At 33.7% G+C, this 19,426-nt stretch overlaps 1 protein-coding gene across 6 annotated transcripts in view; it reads left to right on the top strand.

Moving 5' to 3' along the window:
• The window catches only part of PACRG (parkin coregulated), a 214,947-nt gene that overhangs the window by 94,865 nt on the left and 100,656 nt on the right, over positions 1-19,426 (top strand). For all 6 annotated transcript variants that reach the window (XM_077175675.1, XM_077175672.1, XM_054629556.2 and 3 more), the window contains one exon: positions 12,325-12,496. In XM_077175675.1, coding sequence (XP_077031790.1) covers positions 12,325-12,496 — 172 coding nt within the window. The remainder of the gene's footprint in view (positions 1-12,324; positions 12,497-19,426) is intronic.

The following is a 19,426-nucleotide window of genomic DNA, read 5'->3' as shown; positions in this document are numbered from 1 at the left end:
ATTACTTTTACCTTTAGAGAATGTGCAGGAATTGTTGCATTAATAGGGTCACCCCAAACTCTGCTGCCATATTAACCAACAAAAATACATAGGAATTTAGACCTGAGAACATGACTATTAATTAGGCATAAAACCATATCAACCATAAATCAACTATGAGTACTGACATGGCAAAGTAGTCCAATATAGGACTTAGACACAAAACAATGCAAAGCAAACCAAATACAGTGGCTTATTTTACCTGCATTAACTTCCCTTCTGCCCCTATTGTGCAGTTACTTTTCATATGACCTAGAAACCAATTATTTTTTTAAATTTGAAATCTTTCCTTTATATTTGACAATGGTTTTAGTCAATTTAACTTTTATGTTCAACTTACTGACATTACGTATTTATATATGCTATTTAACTGTGAATGAATATAGCTATGGCAAACAGAGCATTGGGAAAAAACCCCACATATAAAGGCATAATTTCTCAAGTTTTTTGTCCAACATTTGTTGCCATTTATTCTTTTGGCCAATGTCAAAACAAAACAGCATTCCTTCTGAATTTAGAAACTCTCTTAAACATAAAACTTATAGATGTATCAATCAAAAATCATCTTATGAAGTAAACTTATAAAGATACATACCTAGGACACATATCAATACTGTAACTGAGAGACACAATACAACATGATGTGTTGACCTCATCAGTATGTTTTTTTAAGGACAATTTGCAAATCCAATGACCTGATCTTGTTTCATCTAGTGAAAAACTGTTATTATAAAAATCTGTTCATTTAAAATGCAGGCTGCAACACACAGAAAGGCAAAGTTCATCTTTCACTGATAAATTGTATAAAAAAGACAAAAAACTGGGCAATGATCCTGTGAAATGGGCTCTGACTTACTGTACTGTGTGATACTGTATTTTGTATAATGTAATTCATTAGCCTTGCAGAGATATTAAAGCATTGTTCTAGCAACCATTTTGCCATTATTCATTTTACTTTATTTAACTGATACCTATTTTATAAAAGTTCACTTTACTTTCTACAAATTTGTCTTCGGTTTACACTTTTTATTACCTTCGAAGAAAATAAAAAATCAGCCAGAACTATCATTGCCATATTCTACAGTTGTTATTTATCTGAGCTTCTGTGTTAGTTTGTCCTTGCCCATAATTTTCAGGAGAGTTTCATCTAGCCTGAATAAAAGTTCTTTAGTCAAAATTCTGTATGGTTAAAATTTATAGCATTGTTGTGGCTAGTGAGTACCATACTAAATAATCTTAGTAAATGTGATGCTCTTTTTTTAATGGCAAGAAGTCTAATTTTGAGCTAAAACCACAAAATTTAGCTGATTTCTTAATGGCTTCTGTCTTTGAAAGCAGTTGATTGGAACATTTTTTTAAGTTGGCTATGCAAACTCCAAATATTTTTATTATTTATATATATTCAGAATATTATTGTCTTCATGTGTATTAGTTGTAGGATTTTATATCGGCAAACACTGTCACAATATGTGTAGTATGTTCACATATTAAATACATGCATTTTAAAAGGAGTATTTTGCAAGTTTCTGTGAAGACTGTAGATATGCCTGCAAAGAAGATCCACATAATGTAAGAAGGATTATGGGATCTTGGGAAAATAATTTGAAATAGTTTCTTTGTTGTTTCCAGAATTAAAGACTGCTTTTAAAATAGAAAAATGCACTAATACAGTACTTAAATTTTTCCTTCTTAAATTTATCTAGACTCTCAGAGTAATATGCACTCTGTAAACAAATTAAAAACCTCTGAGACATTTTCAGATTACAGGACACATGAATTTTCAAGATAAATGTAGCATTAAAACAGAAGAAATACATAAAATATGTTATGCCAAAGAGTAAAAGACCCATGCTCTGATATTTAAAGCAGGGTTGCTAGTCATGGTTCTAATTAGAATATAATACTCTACCAACTTGTTCTGTTGGTAAGTTAGAAAATATATTTTACTAGAAGGAATTTCACTTGAACTTGGGCAAGTGATCATTGGGTTTACCCACACTAGAGAGGCTTTTAAATTTTTTTAACTTAAAGAACAATTTTATCTCGTACTTTCCTAACCCATCAAAATAAAGCCTTTGAGTATTGTAGTCCATTTTAATGTTTTCCATTTTACCAAAACTGCTCCATTCTTCCATTATGAGTACACTCAGTTATCATAACACTAACATTGTACCCAATATGTGAAACCCTTCTGTATGGCCTGGCATAGCAGTGTGTGAAGAAATCCAAATTTCTATAACTTGATAAATTATCACAGGTAAATGAATATGCCACAAAGAAGGAAATGAGTAATTACAATATTTAAGTCTCTGTTGAATTTGTTCACAGCATATTATTTTTTTAAAAATCAGCAAAAATCATATGGATGTATTGACTGAAAGTCATCTGAAGACTTCTTTCCAACTGGTAAATGCCAATGGATGTATTGACTGAAAGTTATCTGAGGACTTCTTTCCAACTGTTAAATGCCATTTTCAATTACACTGTCAAGGTAACAGCTACGTTCAGGTGTCTCATTTCATAGACACCCATGTCAGATGCCATAAGCCACTCTAATCTCCTCCCAAACTGGGTTTTTTTTAGCTTCCTGAAAGTAATACTGTCTAATCAACTCAACTTCCTTAATAGTCTTGATTGATACCTCCACACCTAAAATTTTCCTCATATACACTTAGATATATTTAATACCATATTTAAAAGTTATGCTGTAGGCACACAGTTTGTGGTAATTTGGAATAGGGCTGCAGTGAAGCCTCATCCCCAATGGGCTACAGCTGTGAAAAGCAGGTGAGCAGCATTGAAGGTAACGGGACACAGAGTGCCCAGGTGCACTGACCAATCACCAAAGGGAACAGAGGGCACACAGGTGCAATGCATGAACCTGAGGGGTATAAAAGGCTGGGCTAAAGAACAAGAAGAGTAGATACTTGCAGCCTTCTGAAGTGGAGTGATATTTCTGTGTATTCAGCCTTCTGAACTGGTGTGGTGTTACTGTGTATGAGTTGAAGCTTTCTGAAATTGTATAATGAGGCTCTGGGTATCACGGCTGTGCGTATGCTGTGACATTATGCAAGGTAACTTCTGCTGAATTATTTTTTCAAATGTGTTTCTACATTTTATTCCATCTCAGTTTGTGTAGGTCATGCCAGCATCCACATGTGTCCTAGAAAAGTAACAGGGCCATTCATATTACAGTGTGGCCTTGAGCATTGACACAGCACTGTTTAAGTATGCAGATAGCACAGCCCCTGCTATAATTCTGTCTAGTGCTTATTTGCCTAGATAATGCTCATCTGTGATTCAGGATAAGCAACTACCAAGACTATTTACAGTATATGATTTAAAGTCAACTACCCTGTTTTGTACAAAGAATCAAAGAATTTAGCTGTACAGAAATTATCTCTTCCATGCTACTGAGCATCAGGCTCAGAGAATGACTCACACCCTGTTTTGGTTTTAAACGTAGATACAGTTCATGCAAACATCTGTTAGTCGTGCTGTTGCTTATGAGTTCTGAAAATTATGTGCTTGTCTTGAATTTTTACTTCCTTGAAATAACATGGAATTTCATAGGGGGAGGATTTTAACTTTTCTATGGTAACACAGACGGTTAGTTCCAAAATCTGACCTTGACATTTTCGGTAGTATCCTACCTGTTTTGTTACATTGTTTACTCTTGAAATAAAACACCTTCACAGTGTTTGGTGTCAGCCAGCAGATGGTGCAGTATTCCCTTCTGTTTCTGGGTTATGTCAATATTTGGAATTTGTTCACTTACGATTTGATTCACCTGTCTGCAATTTACCTTTGGGGACCTTTCAGTGTTGCTAGTACATTGTCTTGGGTATTTCATTCCAGTAGGTTATAACTGAAAAATATGAAGTAACTTCAGAGCCATCTTCCAGGTCTCTTGGAAGCCATGGGACAAAGGATTTCTGGTGGTTGGCCTCATCTCCTCAAGTCAGTCATCTGGTCCAAAAGTACCCTTGGTCCATGCTCTTTCTCAAGCATACTTGGAGGCAGTGAGAACATTTTGTTTTTCCTCTGTACTAGTACTGAAGTTAATGAAGAAGGACATATTGTGGTCCTGCTTTCTCCTTGTTTCAGGAAGATTGGACTGCATAACTTCTTTGTTAGTAAGAAGTTTGACTGCGTAACTTCTTTGTTATGCAAGAGTTCCTGGCATAGATATACAGCATTCTAATGAATTCCCATTGTGTTATAGTATCTTTCTGGATTTTGCTTGTTTATGTGGAAATGTTCAGACTCTGCTCTTTCTTGGGGAGAAGTGTCATTTTCATACATGAGATAAATATCGAGTCAGAAGCTAATACGAACTGTATCATAAAGTGCTCCTAGTATAGAAAAATCACTATTCTAATTTTGTTTTGTCATTTGTTATTTTTTAATTGTGTGTGAAAATACAAATGATAATGTTTAATGATATGTTTTATAAGTTTCCACAATTTCCAACAACATAAAACTGCCAGTTTTCATTACGTTTATATGTCAGACATGACAAATCTGGATGGATGGGTAAGTCTAGTTGTGCATTACATTGTAGGTGGTTTTGTGTTATTTTATGCCATGGTTTAATTATTAAAACAAAATAAATCTTCAGAGAGTTGTATTTAACTTTTCCCACACACACTTTATGTATATCTTTGTCAGAGTGCTCTTCTTTATCTCTAATTTTTGTGCTTTGTGTTTTTTTTCATTAAAACCGAATAATTTCAAGTTAATTTGACAAACAGCTATGCATGAAAAATTGGCAAATAGAAAGGAAAAGAACATCAAAAACTAAAACAAACCAAATTTGTTTGGCCACTAGTTTCACTAATGGGATACAATCAGTTGACACTCTCCTGATTTACTTTCACAATTCTTTAAAAATAACATGAGGTGTTAGGTTTCATCCTATTAAAATGGTACAAACCTTTGAGCAAAAAAGAACAATTTAAAATTAGTTCTTTACTGGCGTATTGCATTGTATTTGTTTTCTGGGGATGAACAAACTGGTTCATTCTTCTGATGAAGATGTTTAAAATTAACTTCATACTGTGTGAATTAAATAAAAGAAGATCAAAATATCTTCCTCAGAAGACAGTGAGAGAGTCTTGCAGCCAGCTCCTTCTGCCTTCAAACTCAGCCTTGGAGAGTGGGCTATACCTATCCTCCTCCCCTTGCTTGGGACAGTCTTAGTGTCTTTGCTTTCCCTGTCAGACAAGAGTTGTCCTCTGGTGTCTGATAAAGTGTCTGCAAAATGGAACATTTTTATTTGCAATGATAGTCCTCTGTGTGTTCTGTAGTAAAGGACAAGAGCTTGTCCTCTGCTTCTTGCTAGTACTTAAATGAATCTGGAGGAGGTTCTTAGATGTTGCAGCTGAGGGTGGAACTTAATCTACCACCAGACTACAGACCCCAATAGAGTCACTAATTCCATTTCAACTCTCAGTGTAGGTGTATATAGTATATGTAATGTCATGTGGCTTTAAAATAGGCAATTGATCGTTATATATCACGTAATGCTCATATTAGGCAATTGCAAACATGAGAGATGAACAAAATGCAGAGAAATTATTATTCTTTTTCTTAATCTAAAGTTTTACATTACTGTCCTTTGGAACTCTAAAAACATAATGATAAATCACATAAAGAAAAAGGAGAACAATTCAATTTCTCAAAATGTGTCAGAGAGCCTTTGAAGAGCGAGAAGGATGTAAGTAGAGAAGCATACATTCGGAAGTAGCAGAAATACTTTTGCCTGCTACTGAGGTTATCTTGTTTGCTTCATGCGAACAGTTCTCAGGTGCGTTGCACATTTGTCGGAGTCTTGTTTACAGAGCCCTTTTCTCAGAGTGCTAATCTTCTATTCATAATGCTTCCCATCAATTAAAAGAAAGGAGTCCTTGAAGTGTAGTCTACAGCTATTTGCTGTATGGAAGTAATAGCATATTTTATATGCATTTTTAGCAATCAGTTGACTCAGAAAATCTCATGCGATCAGAATCCAAATAAATAAGAACAAGTCGGCACTTAATTTCCTTTTCAGTTTGGTGTGTTCCTATATATCAGTTTTCTCCTCTAATTTCCGGTGATGAATCAATGAGAATAAATTCTATATATTTTATATTAGGGCAAATTGATGATAATGATAAGTGAGGTCTCATGGCTGCCTTGTGCAGTAGCCTTATGCTTTCCTATTTGTACTAGGAATAGCTAATACATTTTAAATAATATTTAGCCTTTTCACAGCTGCAACACATTGGTAGCTCATAATGATTAATTAGTTGGCTCAACTCTATTTCCTGTCACACTGATGAACTCCTATACTGTAGCAGAAGTCCTTGCTGTTAATCCATCACTTCAATATTGTCTATCATACTTTAAGGCCTATATCCCGTAATCCTATCTATTGTTGTCCTGTTATTTTTGGGTGATACACTGATCCTCCTCTATATTTCACAAGACTTTCCTGCTCTGTATTATGAGTGAGGTGTTTTAAAAATTTAAATCCCAGCAGTACAATTAAAAAGATTTATGGAAATGCAGGATTAAAATCCCCTCCTCACAGAAATGTGCTAGATTATCTTCTGGATGGCATGGCTGACAGACTTAGAGATTCACATTTCTTTAATAAAAATAATTTCTGAAGTTACTTTTATAGGAAGAGATTTCAGGCTGCTTTTTTTTACTCTATCTCTAGCTGGAGAAGATTTTACACAAGTTCATATCCTTCTACTTGCCTCCATTTCTGAGCCAGCCATTGATCCTCTAGTTATTAGGGAATCATATGACCTTCATGTTGACTATTAATTTTCCTCACCTCAATAACCTCAGTAAGATTAGATTGTCACCTTCAGCTGTGGCAACTGAAAAGAAAATATTTTGGTTATCATATCATGCTGGTTTCAGCTGGAATAGAGTTAATTAACTTCACAGTGGCTGCTGTGGAGCTGTATTTTGGATGTGTGCTGAATGGAGGGTTGATAGCATCAAGATGTTTTTGTTATTGCTGAGTAGGGCTTACACAGAGCCAGAGGCTTTTCTGCCACACTGGTGAGGAAGTTGGGGGTGCATGGGAGGTTGGGTTGGGGCACTGACAAGACAGATGAGCCCAACTGACTGAAGGGATATTCCAGGGATATGGCATCATGCTTGGTGTATAAAATATATAACTGTTCTTTTTGTAATTAATATGAAGGTAGTAGAAAATACAGTAAGTTCAAGATTATGTATTAACATTTCTGTATTTTTAGGGGTTTAGATTTTGGGTTTTATTTTTACATGAGGAGTTATTCCAAAGCTAAAGTCAAATATCCAGTGTAGTAACACTTCAATGACATTTCTTATTGCTTCTCTCAATTTATCCATAGGAGGCAAATATTTTCTTTTATAATTTAACTTCTTGTGGGAAGTTAAATATCTATAGAATATGTTAAAGAGGCTCTAAATGCAGTTTGACTGAGTTAAATATTTTCTATTAGGTCCCTTGCCATTATCTGTATCTCTTTGACTGATAATCTTCTACTTGTTTTAAGAGAAGTATTTTAGCATTTCATTGCAGAATGGAAAATATTGGCACAACCGTATTTTCCATTTTATTTATTTTTTTATATTTTGTTTTAATAAGACACAGGTAATTACTTAGACTAAGCCTCTTTGCATAGAAAATCGCTGTAGTATGACCCTATTAGAAGATGAAATAGAGCAGACTAAAAAGAGAATTTTTTCTTGCTAGAAAATTTCTAGGGACTAGCTGTAACAGTGGAATTTTGTTTTGAACCATAAGTAAAATTAACATATTGAAAAATCTATCTAAGCAAGTCTGGGAAATACTAGCAAGCATTACTTGCTCCATAGTGAAGATTTAAAACTAATATGCCATTATGCATCAAATATATTAAAAGCAAGAAAAAAAAACCTGTGAAATGCACAGGCTTCATCTTGACTATTTGTACAGGATATTGGAAGGAAAAAAAGAAAGATTGAAAGAAATCTTGGAAGAAAAAGTGCAAAGGAAGTTAAAAACTGAGACTGCTGAAAAATGTTGCTGTTTTTCTTTTTTAATTAACCTAAAGAACAGACATTAAAGTAAAACTTAAGAGAAACTATTATTTTACCAAAGAATCCTTACAAAATCTTTACAAGCCTTATAAAAACTCCTGTTTGTCCTTACCAACCCACCAATTCTAGAGTTTCCTTACTTAATTTTAATGCCTTAGACCAAGACATTAAATGAGTACATACATAGTTAGACATACTGTTTCTGGGAGATCAAATCCAGTTTTTGGATAATCAGATCAAAGACATGGTATAATATAATCAGTTGTGTGAAAGGAGATCGAAAATTAAATTATTTGGCTTAAACACTACTTTCCAAAACTCAGGTTTCTCTTATATTTTACTAGATTATTTTATGCAAAATTCTTTAAGGAAGACCAATGAAACCATTGTTGTCAAAGTTCTTCTATACCTTAAGTTCTCTCAAACATTTGTTTTCTTGATCTATCAGACAGATATTAGCCACATATATTATTTTTCTATTGTCAGTCTAGAATCTTTACCTGATTTTTTCTTTGCCTCAGCAGACTTGCCACTTACTATTCATAGGAACAGATTCTCTCCTGGACAAATTGACTGTGATTCTGCAATTAGTTTCCTCCCATCTTGTACATTAGTTTTATGTAACAATAAAGCAGCACTTATTACCTGTGTATTGTTTTTCACCTAGGGAGATTTTAGAACATATAAGGATCCTGAAAGTTTCATGAAACATAAGATTTTACTTATTCTATGGTTGCTTTTGTTATTTAATCATAAATTATGCATTAATTTTTATTAGTGCCTCTTTACTGAAAATTCAGAGGCTATGTCTGCAAAATTTACAAACCACTAGTACAGAAGTTCATAAGAGTTATTGTGAGATTTCTTCTTGAAATCCATAGCTACAGCATCATTGTCAGATGTGGACAAGTTTGCCAAGAATTTGAGCATTAATCAGCATTTTTTGTGGGTGGATGTAAAACACAAAAGGATGTTGTAGGCAAAACGAGAAAAACCACATTTTTCTCTGAACAGCTGTATAATAGCCACTTTCAAAAGCTAAATAGTAAACACAGAAGGAAAGAGTTTCACACCATAGAATGTAAGACAAAATATTTCTGGCTTCCATATTGTGGGAGTTATTATAGAGCAAAAAAAGCTAAGTAAAAATTGCCTGTGTGCTTGGACAGCTGACACTTCAAGAAATAAGTTAGAAATCAAAATCATTTTCAGAGCCATGCTAGTTGCCAACCATTTAGGCATTTGGAACTAACTGAGGAGTACACACAAATACTTTATAATCACTAGCTTGTCATATGTCTATTTTGTAAAAGATTTCTTGTAATAAACCTTTTGTTCTGTGTGTAAAAATGTGAGTTGTTTTTAAATCCTGAAATCATATTTACCTTAAAGTTGATATATCATTCCTATGTATATGTAATATGCAACCGTAATACAGAATTGATAGATAAGGATATCTTTTATTAACCAGTTATTATTGCTGAAAAACACTGACAAGCTTCTTAGTAGAGAAGCTTTCTTCGTATCTGAAACAGAAAAAGCATATTTCAAGCACAAAAAAAAAAGGAAAAAAATTGCATAGAGTATCAGAAATGCCAAATCTTTGAGAAGAAAGATAACTGGCAGTTACAGTTAGGGGAGGTATTAATAAAGACTGGGAGAAAAGAAATGAGGTGTGTGTGTCTTTGGAGCAAAAAAGATGCAAATTCTGATTCAGTAACCCAACATGGATGTGTATCAAGGACATTTTTCACTGTGAAAATACTTTTTAGTTTTAAAAGAGTTGTCAAATACCCATATAAGGAATACATTCTAAACCCCATCTCAATAAGACAGTGTGGTAAGGTGTTTTGCCTTGTGAAACACCTCCCATCAAAAAAAAAAAAGCTGATGTTACTAATTGTATCTCTCTCTTTAACATCTGAAGCTTTTGCCAGTTGCAAGTTACTGTTACAGGCTTTGGTTTTGATTTTCTGAAACTAAAACATTCAATACCAAAAAATTATAGATTACAAATTAAACATTAAAATTATATATTAAAGAAAGTTTTATTGTTCTGTTGACAAAGAAGATGAAAAAATTGCTTCTTCTTGGTCCTGCTTTTTTGTCAATGATTTTTTGACCTCCTGGTCCATTATTACCTGATACAACTTTCTTGTGACTTTTGGAGACAACTTCTTTTATCATCTACTGAGTATTGCTAGTAGCATGCTGAATGTTCTCAAGAAATAGAAACCCCATCAATTAGGAATTTCAATGTCTTTTAATTCTTGTTATTTTATTTATTAATAACCATAATATCTAATTTCTTTTTTTTTTACTTAATTATTGTGTTATTTTTGAAGTTTCTCACAAATTGACCACAGTATATCCACAGAATTATATAATCATAGAATCATTAAGTTGGAAAATACCATGATGTCCAACTGTTAACCCAGCACCACCACCATGTTCACCACTAAACCATGTCCTCAAGTGCCATAGCCACAGGTTTTGAACCCTACATGGTTGGCAACTCCAACACTTCCTTGGAAAGTGCTTTACAACCCTTTCTGTGAAGAGATTTTTCCTAACATCTAATCCAAACCTTCCCTGGAGCAACTTGAGGCCGTTTCCCTGGGTTCATATTGCCTATACAGGCATCTGATGTTTTTCTTGTAAACAAAAAGCCAATGAGAAAAAAATTACAGTGAAGCAAACAATATATGATGTTGATGAAACAGGAAATGTAAGTTTCCTTTGTTCCTTCTCCTGCATGATCCACTACTGGGACTTGATTTCTTTCACATCAGTGAATAGGTATTTTGCCATTGCCCTTTTAATCTCCTGTAAGACATTGACAATCAGTGCATGTGAGGCTATGTTAGCGTGTCGTTGGCACTATGTCTGCCAGTAGTGAGACACTCACAGCAAATGCATAATACTTACTTTGAGTATCAGTTCCAGTTAATTTTGATTTACATGGATTGATCTCTTTCAACATGAAAGATTGAAGTCAGTAGCTAAGGTGTGCCAGACCAGGATTCAGATCTACTCAGTCAAGCAAGGAGAATAATGAACCATGGTATCAAACAGAGAATATCTATGTGCTACTTCCTGATTGTGTGGTTTACCCAAGAATTGTAAAGTTCAGTTCTTGGCTGCTGTAGTTCAGACTTCCACAATTCAAGTGAGACTGCAATTTCTGTTCTAAATTCAGTGGGTGGGGTTTTTGTTTTGCTTAACCTGACAAATTTTATCTAGGATATTTTGAGCTTCAGTTTGGCCTGTGTGACAAAGCTTGTTAGGTGTGAAGAATCTTACCTGGATACTACCAAATCTCACTGGAAAAACTGGGTAGCAGCTTAGCAGCATTTTAAAGACAGAAGTGCATTCTTAAAGAGATGGATTGGTCTCCAAGTGATTTGGAGGATCATATTCTTTCAGAGAAAATTCATTGCTGTTGAGTTACTTCTCAGCTGTATTCAGAGCTTTGACAGGCCATAAACATACTTCTGTTTCTCCCTGGCTAGCCTGAGTGTCTGTGGTAGAGTCCTAATGGATAAAAAAAAGGAAAAGGGAAGAAAGCTAGAGTGCAAAATCCCTCCATTACTTGTTAAAATTAGCATACTTTGTAATTTAGGATTGGAAGGAAATTCCTATTAAAAATACATACATCATTTCTATAACTTTACTTCACAGTAGAGAACCATGGAATTTCTTTATAATTCTGCTCTTGAAATTAATAGGAAATAAACTAGGTCAGTATTCAACAAATTAGGGAGTTATTGTACAAATATTGATGTATGTGCTGTGCTGGATATTTGCTGTTCACAGGATTGTTTCTCTTATTTGTTGTTTTGAGTGTTCACGTGAAGATACAACATCAATTTTTTTTTGTAAGAAGCAGAGTATTGTTCTTAAAATGACTGGTTTGATTCCTGTAGGTAACTTGCAAAGTGTGTAAGCAAGAATATAAGAATCTGTACTGACTTATCAAAAATAGAAAATATATGGAAGTATATTAATTTTTATCCTCTTCTTTAGTTCTAATATTTCTGTATTTTAAAATCTTGTGATAAACCATACTTGTGATTCAATATATACTGCAGTGATAAAAAACGAATTATTATTTACTAAACATGCCTGTGTAAGTGCCATGAATTATCTGTTGGCCTGATCACATTGTATTAGTACTGAAAAATTGCATTTATCTGTTTATTTATTTTGTATTTTCAGGTAGAGATTGAAGATCTGGACTATCATTACTTTCTGCCTTTGTTCTTTGATGGGCTTTGTGAAACAGAATTTCCATATGAGTTTTTTGCTCGTCAAGGAGTCCATGACCTGCTGGAGCATGGTGGAAGCAAGATTCTTCCTGTTGTTCCTCAGCTCATTATCCCAATAAAAAGTAAGTGAACATGTAGGAGAAAAATCCATAAATTGTATTTATATTATGTAAATTTTGGAAAAGTTGCTAATTAAGCTGTAAAACATGACAGCCTGAACATCACACGAAAATTATTGCAAATGTCAGTAAATTTTAAGATATAAGGCCAGAAAGGTTATGCCTTCAATCACCTGATATGTGCAGTATTTCAGAATAGACTCTCTGGTTAATGTTTCTCTTATTACAGGGTTGCACTTGGTCTTTGGAAAAGTGAAGTGACATTTCCTTAGGTGATTTTCTATATTTACAATGTAAATCTACTACTGTACAGACCAGTTCATCTAAAATGACAGGAGAAATCAACAGGTGGCATTTTAAAAACATTACTTTGAAGGTTTTATATAGTTAAACATAGTTTTTTTGTAGAAAAAAAAAATTGTAAAAAGCAATAAATTATTTTAACACAAATTTAATACCCCTAAACTTCAGGTGTATTATCACTAAAATTTATTTTCTTGAACTGCCTAGTCTTTCAGATATATTGTTTTGTCCTTTCCTTTCTTTAGGTTAGTACCTTGAAGAGATATTATACTGAACCATCATCCTTCTCTAGTTAGATATGGTGATTCTTAAATCTGCATGCTACACTTATATGAATATATGCTCATATTTGTTAAACTTGGCTTCTTTTTTATGATTAATCATTAATCTTTAATTAATCATTGCTGTTCTTTTTCCTGTCCATGAGACAGTTCAGCTTTAAATACAGTTTTGTAAAACAGGAGGTGAATGTAGTTTGGAGCCTGATAATACTGAAATAATAGTGTGGGAAGGGTCAGAATTCTGTTTTTTTCATTCAATTTTTTTCTCAACTTAAAAAAGATTGATTATAGATGTCACTGTCTCTATCTTACCGTAGTTTCGAAAATGTCAAAAGGAATATACAATATTCAGAATGTTTACTCTGTGACACTTGAGAAAGGTTATGAAAACAATGTTACCGTTTTTTCACTCTGAAGGGGAAACGCGTGAAGAGAGAATTGATGTAATTTCTTTGGAAAAGACTGCAGGTTTATGACAGCATCTCCTCAGTTGGGATTTAAAAATCTTTTTGAGAACAGAATCTAGCTTAGATTTAATTACCTGGAAGCTTTAGCAGTTACACAGCATTTAGAATTAGAAAGAGTTTTCTAGTTAAGGATATTTTTGTGGGTTTGACTTGTAGTGTTAAGTCGTAATTTATGGTGCTGGAATGCATTCAAGAATCTGCTAGCTAAATTTAGTTGTTGTTTCTGCTTTTTTTATTCTAAAGTGCTTATTTTTTATTTTAAAAATGCTTCTCTATCAGTTTTAATATGTGAAGAGTCTAAGTGTTATCAATAATAAAGGCTTCTTCATAATTAAAGCCATACTAATAGTAAAAGAAGACACCACCATCTCCAGGAGTCTGAAAATGTGTACTTTTAAGGGTTTTTTAATTTGCTATGACTGTGTAATACAGCAGTGTAGTCGTAGCTATACATTTCTGTGACTCAGCAGCATCCACAATAAACTCAGCGATGTTTTACACAGATTACTGTCTCTAAAGTGTCCCACTGGGTGAGTTATTTCTGATTAACCAGTCTTCTTCTAGACCACTACCATATTTCTACTGTGAAAGAGTGAATCAATTGATTGTTAGGAAAGTTAATATATGTGATCTAGGGGTAAAGGCTAAAAGAAGGTCAGAAAAACAACTCTACAGATAGAATGCTTTTAGAAGCAGTTTTCTCTCTGGCATGGTCATCAAAGGAATATGTTAGTAAAGACCTAAATATTCTCTAAAACATTTAAATGAAATTTTAGAATTCTGTATTATATTTTAATGATTTAAGGAGGAATTTGTCTTCCAGCCATCCTTGCTTAAAGATAACACATTTGAACACTATATCATTAAAAATGAAAATAATATTATTTAATCAATCAGTGGGTTATTCTAAGCCCAAATCCTTTCAATTTTTTTCTTGTTAAACAAGCAGTGACTTAAAAAATGACAGGCAATTGAAATGAACAGGCATGGATTCTCTTCTAAAATACCTGAAATACGATTAAAATAATAAAGAAGAATGCATTTAGTTAAAAAATAATTCCTTTTTTTTGTTTGTCACACTGGAAGGAACTTTTTTGCGAGAAGGAGTATTTTTACTGGAAATTCAGAGAAAGAAAAAATCCCTCAGGCTGGAGGCATTAATTTCTCAGAGAGAAAAATGTTCAAAATATATTTTGATTTCTCAAAATATAAATTCAGAATATATTGTATCATGCACTGGAAAAACATTATAAAATAGTTTATAAATCCAGTCATTGCATGACATAAAACTCAGAAGAAACAAATTACCTGTTTATGTCAAACTTGTGAGGAATCCAACTAAAAATAAATATAGCACAAACACAGAAAATGGGATTACTTAAGATATAGGACTTTTTGCTCCCTTTCACATAAGATATGGGCAAACCTATTGTCTGAGTTATTTCAACTTCAGCAAAGATATTAAATTGAGATATATGGCAAATAGCAAAGTACTTTGCAGCAGTATCATGAAAGTTCTGATGCACAATAAACAGCCACATATCTTCTTTGCCAGGATGATCCATATTGCTATTTTCATATTACAGACACGTAAAAAAGCAGAAGAAGGAGGCCAATTTTGCCCCACATTGCAGATTGCATTGGTGGTAGAAAGCTGAACGGAACCCAGGCACAGCCCCCTGGGGTAGCAAAGATGTCTGTAGTTTACATGAGAGTTCCTTTATTTTTAGGAAACAGAGGAGTCTGTCTAGCCTTTCTATGTTTTTATCTGTGGTCATTATGGGAGTGTAAAATTCCTTTTGATGTTCATTTTTGGGAAAAATTATTACTTTTAATATTACATTTCCCATAACGATTGGATCAGAAAATCCTTAAGTCCTTTTGCTGGCTTTTGTAACTCTCAGATTCCTGACTTCAGGGTTCCCCAATGTTCTCTGCATGAGACACACGTGCAGAAATAAACACTTGAGGGAGCCAGAAGTTTCTGCACCTTTGTCTATTGTTTCTATGAGGAACATCAGGGACATGCAACACAGTGCAGGGAAGCACCTCCTCTGCTTTCAAAGGCAGCAAACATGCTGCCATTCACATTTGCTTTGCTGGCAATGTAGTTGTAGGAGTTTTCAACCCCTGCATGCAGAAAGTCACCAATTGTTCCAGCTCCCACACTCTGACTTTTGCTAATGCAATTGTTTATGGAGCAACTTGGTGATACTTTCATCTAGATATGTAAAAACAACAACAACAAAAAAAACATAGCCAAAGAACCCAACTGTAAAATAAATCAAAAATATTTTTAAAGTGGCATTACTTTTAAAGTCAGATCATTTCAATAGTCTAATTTATAAATGCACTCCCACATATGAAGGAACAGTACACCATAGCACAGACATTGGATTGAATGGCTAGAAATTATCAATAGGAAGATCTTAATATAGCTTTGCTAATGAAGATAATAATGTGAAATCAAACACTTAAGTATCTTGGATCACCCACTTGCCAGAATCTTCTCTGTTCTGTGCTGTGAATCCTAAAACAGATATGTAGACAATCTCAGCTTAGGCCTAAAAGCTAGAAAAGCTCTCATCTTTGCACTTGTAACTTAGAAGGAAGTATTGTTTCTACCCAATTCCAGTCAGCAGACCAGTTCTTTTGATTGAGTCCAGAAAGAATAATCTCCATCCGAAGGAAGACTGAAGTTTTCCTTCTTGAGACTTTTACCATGCTGTTAAACATAACTTCTGTGATACAGTAAATCAAGGATACCTTAAACTTTGTTAAAAATATTTAATTAAGGTAATAGATATTTTTGTGAGTCAGATTTAGAGAAATGAATAGAGCACTCCTCTCTCAGTGTCACCTACAGAGTCCTTTTTAATGTTTAATAAAATTCCAAATAAAACTGATTTCTCTTTTCTTATTGTTCACATTCTGTTTGCACTTGATTTCCATTTTCTTATTGTTCATTCTATTTGCATGAAAAATGTTGTCTTGGACTACAGTGTAGTTAATTCCTATTTAATGTCAAATCATTGTCACTTTTGCATTTAGATATGTAAAGTTGAATGTGTTGCTAGCAGTTGTTCTAAGCATAGTCATAGTTCTCACATATTTACAGTATTTAGGAGTACTTAATGACTGTTAAATACTTCCTTTCACAAAGTTCTGCAATATTTTTATGGAATAAATATGGTTTTCTGGTCTGTTGTAATTTTCTTTCTGCAAATCATATAAGTTGATTTCTCTCACCTGCAGAAAGTAAGTTAAAACACTAATGTAATTGTAATTTTCCTCCTGGCTGACTGTGGTTCTTGAGAACCAGTCCTGGTTATTAAGGTCACAGACTTAAAGATAAAGATAAAAGCAAACAAGTATGCTTTTAAAGAAATCAAAGGTCTCTGATTTTTTTAAATTGTTCTGATATTCAAATACTAAAACATTTCCCCTGCAGGTTTCATCAGCCAGTACAAGTAGTTGCAATTAGGTTTATGTTATATTCTTCTGCCCAAAAATGGTCATTTCAGGTATTTTCAACTGCTTTAGGAAGTAGCTCCTTTATTATTCTCTTTACTCTTTTCTGTGAGGAGAATCTGTGTTCCTTATTCAATAAAGATAAATCTCATCCATGTTTGGAAAGTGAAATCTGTAATTAACATCTCTGACTTTTAAAGTTGGAGTTAAAGCTATTTATTCCTGAATTCATAAATGTAGTATATTTAGCATTTATTAGTAATGAATTTCATCTGCAATTTTATCACCCAGTTTTTCTGTACAGTTCTTCAGAGTCAGTCCTTGTCTTTGGTATCTGGAATAACTTGATATCATCAGAAATCTTTGTTATCATCAGTGAAGACTCTTCCAAATCCCATTTGGATCTAGTGAAAAGCATGGAAATTCAGCACAGATTCCTGCAAGGCCTTACTAGTGATGTTCTTCCTCTGCCCACAGTTTCTAACTCTAAGTCAGTGTTTATTTCTATGGAAGCCATGGAGATTCAGTGAGGGACCTTATTAAATTCCTTTTGAAAGTCTAAGAAAACTGTTTTATCAGGTTTTTCTTGTCCACATTCTTCTTCTTCAATGATCTAGAGAACATAGAATGCTAGATTAGGATTTGCAGTACAGATGTCTGTACTTCTTTGATTCTGCAGACCTTTTTTCTAAATGGCATCTCATTTCAGTGATAGCAGACCTGTGTTCATCAGGAGGGTGGATATTCAGAGCAATTTCAGTATCTTAGCACAGAAGAAAGAATGTACACCTAGGAACGGATAGAAACTCTACACTGGCATAGTCAATGAGCAGGTTTTTGGGCCTCTCTTCTAAGTGTTCTTTGTACTATATAATTAAACTGGGCCCACAAATGTTAATAGAATTCAAGCTTTATAGGAGCTGATCTAGTAAAATGCTACAATTAGAAGCACAACTAAAGCTGAAAGAAGCCACTGACTGGCTTTTTCTTCCATATTCTGCTATATCATGTTTTTTGAAAAAAATCAGTGTTTCACTATGGATCTTAGCATTTTCTGTCCCTTAGACTTTGGCTTTACAAAAAAAGGTCTTTGATGACAAAACTGGCATAAGGTTTTCATGCCTCACCCCCTATTTATCTTCCCCATTGTTTCACTGTAACACATCACTCTTTCAGTTGTACAGAAAGTAATTCGTGTACATCTGTATTGTTATTTGGATCAGGCTCTTACTGGACTTCTAAAAAGTACAGAACACAAGGTTCTTATTCTGGTTTTTATTCACTCTTGATTGAAATGCTGTGTTTTGTAACAGTCTTCATTACTGTTCTGTAAGTTTAGCATAGTACTATTATATAAGTACAGGTAGTTAAGTATTATGCACTTTGAAGATTTTGAACAAAATTTTGAAAGAGAAGTATGTATCACTTTAATCAATTGTATTTTGAGAACACCTCATGTTAGGACTTCTTCAAACCTGACTCTGTGAATTTAAAATAAGACCTTGATCAACAAGATTAAGTAGATCACAACAGTCAAGCATTTTTATCCTGAGTGCTTTTTACCTCACAGGATACTCTATGTATCTTGTTCTGCTTCAGGCAAAAAATTGTCTGAAACTGTTGCCTCATTTACCAATTGAGTGAGAGATATGAATGCAAAATAAATAGTTTTTAATGTTTGGTTGCAAGATCTAAATAGAAAATGGAAAATGTTGGTGCAATTCTAAGCATAGATTCACAAGTGTATTTCAAAAAGAAGTTGAAGAGAAAAATTACATTATCAACATAACTTTTAATATAACGAGCAAAATCTATAGTTAATAGTTAAAGAAGAGACAGAAGTTTAGGCAAACTGATTTGATTCTATAAAGCTCAGGATATCAATGTGCTATCTGGGAGAGCATGTTCTGATTTGATCTCTTCTGTGGAACTATATTGTGTCATGAAAACGATCCACAGTGTATCAGGAGAAATGCTGTCTTGTTTCCTGGCTTATAGAATCTATCAATCTCATCTATCAGAGGAGAACTGTGGCTTCTGTTATAGACAATGTCTGGGACTGAGATAGGATTTTCCAAACTGCCACATAGAAAGAAAAGATATCAACTTATATAATTTCTAGGTCTTTAAGAGATAAGAAGCGTTACTCAAGGAAAAGATTTGAATGTTTAAAAATAATTATTTCTATTGTTTTATATGTAAACATCTAGCTAAATGGATAAGCAAACAAGTGGCATACATCTTAAGGAAAGTTTCTGCTCTTAATGGAAATTAACAAAAGAAACACTAAATTTACATCAGTTTACATGAATTGCCAATAAAATTTATCTGAAATTAACAATACAGTGACTTAACATTGATGCCTTGTGAAGGCTGACCTAGAACAGAGGCTAGACAGAATTGAAGTCTTC

The sequence above is a fragment of the Agelaius phoeniceus genome, chromosome 3 (assembly GCF_051311805.1).
Source record: "Agelaius phoeniceus isolate bAgePho1 chromosome 3, bAgePho1.hap1, whole genome shotgun sequence".
Classification (NCBI taxonomy): Eukaryota; Metazoa; Chordata; class Aves; order Passeriformes; family Icteridae; genus Agelaius; species Agelaius phoeniceus.
The sequence above is the reverse complement of the archived record's forward strand: the minus strand, read 5'-3'. Positions and strand labels throughout refer to the sequence as shown.